Source organism: Mandrillus leucophaeus, unplaced genomic scaffold (assembly GCF_000951045.1).
Source record: "Mandrillus leucophaeus isolate KB7577 unplaced genomic scaffold, Mleu.le_1.0 Scaffold395, whole genome shotgun sequence".
NCBI classification, from domain to species: Eukaryota; Metazoa; Chordata; class Mammalia; order Primates; family Cercopithecidae; genus Mandrillus; species Mandrillus leucophaeus.
This window is the reverse complement of record NW_012104198.1, coordinates 2,098,962-2,104,812: the sequence shown is the minus strand read 5'-3', so window position 1 is coordinate 2,104,812 and position 5,851 is coordinate 2,098,962. Positions and strand designations below refer to the sequence as shown.

Below are 5,851 nucleotides of genomic sequence, written 5' to 3'. Positions count from 1 at the left end.
CCATGTTGGCCAGGCTGGTCTCGAACTCCTGACCTCAGGTGATCCACCCACCTCGGCCTCCCAAAGTGCTGGGATTACAGGCGTGAGCCACCGCACCGAGCCTGCCTGCAATATTTTCTACCCAGAACACCAATCCTTTCATCCAGTTATTCACATAACTGGCTTCTTTGCATCCTTCAGTGCTCTGCTCAGATGTCACCTTTAAAGTGGTATCCCTCAACAGAGAAAATTCCAGTACTCTCTGTCACAGCACTGTTCATTTCTTTCTTACCTAGTACTAATCACAATTTTCTTTTGTAACAAGCACAGATTCTGAAACCAGACTGCTTGAATGTGAATTTCTACTCTGCCTTTTACTAGCTGTGTGACAAATTACTTAATCTCCCTGGAACTCAGTTTTCCTCATCTGTCAAATAGGGATACTAATATCTCATAGGCTTATTTCAAAGATTAAATGAGTGAATAATGTAGAGTACTTCAAACAGGACTTGGCACAAAGTAAGCACCATATAAATGTCAGCTATCACTACTAGCATTATTTGTTTACTGTTATCATCTTTCTCCCATCCCACCCCCAGAATGTAAGCTAAGAGTGAAGATCATTCTGTGCTGCTTACAACTGTATTTCCAGAACATAGAGCATGTGGTGGGTACTCAGTAACTATTTGTTGAAGGAACAATTGAGCTGAAATGTCTTGGTGAATAAGGGGTAGTGGCAGGTTTAACGTAGCTCTCTCTGTGAGCACTTCCAGTTCCTGGGAGGAATTGGAGGAGGAAAGGGACTATGCAGGAAGTCTCTGCAACTGGCCCAGTGCTGGACCAGGGCAGATGCCGGGAAACAAGCTGGATTTATGAAAGAATGTCTGCCCTTGCCTCACTCTGCAAGAATCATGATACCATGGAGGCTGGAGGCAGGAAGCAGTGAGGAGTCAGTCGGTGAAGCCAGCAGTTATGTGAATACCAGGGGCTCTGAACTAGGGACAGGACCGGGGGCACTGGAATGTATTATGTAAAGGAGTGATGTCGTAAGATCTGCAGGTCAGAACAGCCTCTGTGGTGTGAACTAAGTAGAAGAAACTAGAAGTGAAGACACCAGGGAGGCGGCTGTAGAAACAGCAGATGAGAGGTGGTAGAGACTAAGGCAAAGCAGGGCCACAGGGTGGATATAAAACTTTTTTTTTTTTTTATTGAGACAGAGTCTTGCTCTGTTGCCCAGGCTGGAGTGCAGTGGTGCAATCTTGGCTCACTACAACCTCCGCCTCCTGGGTTTACGCCATTCTCCTGCCTCAGCCTCCTGAGTAGCTGGGACTACAGGCGCACGCCACCACACCCAGCTAATTTTTTGTATTTTTAGTAGAGACGGGGTTTTACCATGTTAGCCAGGATGGTCTCAATCTCCTGACCTCATGATCCGCCCGCTTTGGCCTCCCAAAGTGCTGGGATTACAGGCGTGAGCCACCATGCCCGGCCACAAAACTGTTAAAAAGTCAAATATTTTAGAGGGAAGATGAGTTAATAGAAGGATAATATTATAGCTAATGCTTCCATAGCTGATACTATGTGCAAGGCTCTGTTCTAAGTGATTTACATACATTTATTCATTTAATCCTTACAAAAGCCCTGTGAGGAGGCAGGTACTGTTATTATCATGACTTCCATTTTAAACATTTGGAAACCAAGAACCAGGCAAGTTAAGTAACTTCCTCAAGGTTACAGTTAGTAAAAGGTAGAGCCAAGATTTTAATCTAGGCCTTCTGGTTACAGAGTCCCTGCTGGTAACTACTACTTGCTCAACTGCCTCTCCTGGTATTGTATCTGCTTAAAGGTTATTTTCAGTTTTGTTTTTTTAAGGTCACAGGCACTATATTCTCAGATGGAGCCTTAGAAATACCATTTTTGGGCCAGGCACGGTGGCTCATGCCTTTAATCCCAGCACTTTGGGAGGCCAAGGTGGGTGGATCACTTGAGGTTGGGGGTTCAAGACCAGCCTGACCAACATGGAGAAACCCCATCTCTACTAAAAATACAAAATTAGCCAGGCATGGTGGCGTATGCCTGTAATCCCAGCTACTCAGGAGGCTGAGGCAGGAGAATTGCTTGAACCCAGGAGGCAAAGGTTGCAGTGAGTTGAGACCTCGCCATTGCACTCCAGCCTGGACAACAAGAGTGAAACACCATCTCAAAAAAATTTGCTGCCATGAGACTTTTTTCCTTAAAACACACTAAAAACATAGACAATTATTAACTGTGGATACAGAAGATAGATGAGGGAACAAAAGACAATGTCTCCAACTGCCCAGTAGATTTAGAAACAGACAGGACACTAAAATCAATGGAGAGATAGAATTAGTAGCTCCAGGATGAATTATCTGGAAGAGGTAGAACCCCAGGCTCATGTCAGATGAAGAGAAGAAAGAAAAGGGAAGAAGCCCAAACACTTTTCCATCCTATATTAAGCATAAGAACTCTGCCTAAAACCCCCCAATACCTTGGAGCACCATAGCATCAACCCAACATTATACACATGGAGACTTGAAGCTCAAATAAAAGGAGTGACTTGGCCAGGAACCAGCTGACCTCAGGGCTCAAAGCTTTCTAATCCCAGCAGAGTTAGTGGCCCCATCTGTCAAATTACTGCCCCCCAGCAGCAATCCAGGACCTGTTTCAGCACCACGGACAGTGCTCCAGGGCCAGACCCTATCCAATCACTCTCTGCTGCTGTTAGGTTTCAGCTCAGATGGCCCCTACCCCTCATTTCCCCTTTGACTATCCCAGGCACCAGCACCTTGCTGAACTCGGCCATTAGCGTGCTGTTCTGCAAACGGAAGTCCTCCTCCTGGCTGTGCAGCTTTGCCTGCAGCATCTCATTTTCACTCAGCAATACCTCGACTTCCTGCAGTGGCAGACAAGGGCCAGGACTCCAGCAAGGGCAGGAAGGACAGGGAGGTAGGGCAAAGAAACAGAGAGAGGGAGAAAATGACATGGGTGGGAGAAGACATAGGGTACAGAGAATGAGGTGATACAGGAGAAAGAGACATAGGGAGGGATAAAATGAGAGACAGGGAAAGGGAGATAAAGACATGGGAAGGTAGAGAGAAGGGAATACAGGGAGGAAGACAGCAGAAGAAAAGACAGGAAGATAATGATGGGGGAGAGAGGAGGTAGAGATGGGGAAAGGGGGAGAGATAGAAAAGGGGAGAGGGATTGGGAGGGAGAGAGTGAAAAAGATGGAGAGAGGAACAAACAGAAATCAACAGGGAGAGAACAGAACAGGGAGAAGAGAAGGAAGGGTCAGGAAAAGAAACGAGTTAGGAAGAGAGAGGAAAGGTGGGGAAGAAACAAAGAGTCAGAGAGAGAAAGCAGAAAAAAAGAGAAATCACAGAGACAGGAACAAGAGGGGGAGAGACAAAGAGAAGATTGGGAAGAGAAATGAGTCAAAGAGACAGGAACAGGAAGACAGAGACAGAGACAGAAAGAGACTCAGGGAAGAGGATAGAAAGAGAGAGAAGGAAAGAGACACAGAGTTAGAGACAAATAGGGAAACAAGGACAGATACAGCAACACATGGCAGTGAGGTAGTAGCAGACATAAGGGCACACAGAGAAAGAAAGGCCAGTACAAGGAAATCTCAGCATACAGAAATAGCCCACCAAGACAGTCTCCCAGTCACACTCACCCACAAGAGATCCCCTTACCTGAGCTTTCTTGCTCTTGCTCAGTGCCTAAAGTGGGGGTGGGTGGGAAGAGAGCTAAAGTGAACAGAGATGGACTGCCTTACTAGGATATGGAGACAACTGTGCCAAGCGTTTTGGGAGGACAATGATGATGGGGGTTGCGAGATGGGAGCATCTTCAACCACAGAACCTGTGTGACAATTTGGAGCCCAAAGGCGTGAGTGAGTGAATGAATGCAAATCTTGCCCTGGGGCCCCAGCACACACAAATCATCCTTTCTTGGAAACTCTGGAGGCTGGTGGGGGGTAGGGGAGGTAGGGAGGTGCCCTGGTATTTAACCATTTACGGGCTGGATCTCCAGGCTCAGAAATTGTGGCTTCATTGCTACATCTGTCCATACATGTCTCTGTTGTCCCTCCCACACAGTGTGGAAACTGTCGCTCCCCTGCTGGGCAGCCAAGAGCATTGCCAGCTTAGGGGAATCAGCACCCTACCAAAGAGCAGTGCAACTTCCTGACTGCCGGATTTTCTGCATACTGTATTCATTCATCCAACAAATATTTATTGAGCACATATTATGTATCAACATTGTGCTAGGTATGGCTAGATATGGGGACAGAGCAGTGACAAAGGAGAACCTTGAATGTCTTGAGGGGCCACATTAGGTTATATTCTATCTCATCTTTAGAGGATCTGAGAGGTGGGTTTGCTCTCATTTTCCCAACTGGACCAGGACAGAGATGGGTAGGAGCACAAGGCAGGAGTGTGAGTGGAGGATGGGAGGCAGATTCAAGGTAGATTTACTGATAGATTTGAATATTTAATTAAAAGTCAGTGAATGAGAATGAGTAACTGAAATTAGAAATGAATTAAAAGTAAATTAAAATTAATCAATAAATTAAGCAGGATTAGGTAAAATTAGCCAACTAAAGAGAATTCCATGAGAATCTTTTAAATGACTACATGAAAACAGCATGCAACATTCAGTCTGGTTCACTGTAGGTGCTCACTGGAGGGATGAATGAGTCAGATAGGTAGAGGCAAGGGTGGATGGGTAGGTGGATGGGTAGGTGGATGGATGGGTGGAGGGAGGTACCTTCTGAGCTTTGCTGAACTCCTTATCCAAGTAGGCGACCTTCTGTCGAAGACTGGTGAGTTCTGGTGTCAGGAAAGCAGGGAAACTCAGCCTCAGTAGGTGGCAAGAAACTGAAAGGCCTTCCTGCCAGGCCTCTGAGGGAAAACCTCAGACACCATGCCTCAAAGCCACCCCCATCTAATAAGGCCCTCTTGGCTCACCAACACCATTCTTGCGTAGTTCATCTGAAAGCTGGTAGTTGTTTGTCCGGAGTTCCAGGAGCTGAGCCTTTGGGGGAGGCAGGAAGGGAAAAGACTTGGTCAGGAAAGCGCCCCTACGCCTACCATGAGGGAATCAAGCCCCTAAGCCCCACAGACCTTATGCCCTCCATGTTCCTCTGTAGCTACTCCTTAAGACCTGTATGTGCTACACCTAAAGTGAGCTTCCAGGCCCTCAGACCCTGGCTCACCTTTTCCAGCTCCACTTATAACCCCAGCCAGCCTCACCCCTCCTTCTCACACTATAATCCATGCTGCACTCAGGCCACCCTAGAGCACTGCCCCAGTCAGGGTCTTGCTTGTGTGAGTTCCCTGGCTCTCCATGCCCACAGGATAAAGTTCCTCCTCCTCATCCTGGCTGACCTCTCCACACACTGAACACACACTGTCAGGGGTGTTGTCCATCTTTCTGACCAGACCTGGGGGCCCCTGAAAGCAGGGAGTAGGGGCCTGTCTTCCTCCCTCTTTCCTAAGGGAAGAGGGTCAAGTATTCTGCCCAACTTTCACTGAGTCAGGGGGCTTTCCAGGGTCCCCCCACCTCCAAGTCTCTCAAAATACATCCAGGCCGCCTTCAATAATTAAGTGAGGGCCAGGTGCAGTGGCTCACACCTGTAATCCCAGCACTTTGGGAGGTCAAGGCGGGTGGATCACGAGGTAACAAGTTCAAAACCAGCCTGGCCAATATGGTGAAACCCCATCTCTACTAAAAATATAAAAAATTAGCCGGGTGTGGTGGTGCACACCTGTAGTCCCAGCTACTCGGGAGGGTGAGGCAGGAGAATCGCTTGAACTGGGGAGGCAGAGGTTGCAGTGAGCCGAGATTG

General features: G+C 47.5%; 1 protein-coding gene across 1 annotated transcript in view; it reads right to left on the bottom strand.

Moving 5' to 3' along the window:
• Positions 1–5,851, bottom strand: part of GRIPAP1 (GRIP1 associated protein 1) — a 28,612-nt gene that overhangs the window by 20,589 nt on the left and 2,172 nt on the right. The window contains exons 2-5 of the mRNA XM_011991385.1: positions 4,971–5,037; positions 4,771–4,832; positions 3,696–3,722; positions 2,786–2,893 (exon numbers count right to left, since the gene is read on the bottom strand). Coding sequence (XP_011846775.1) covers positions 2,786–2,893; positions 3,696–3,722; positions 4,771–4,832; positions 4,971–5,037 — 264 coding nt within the window. The remainder of the gene's footprint in view (positions 1–2,785; positions 2,894–3,695; positions 3,723–4,770; positions 4,833–4,970; positions 5,038–5,851) is intronic.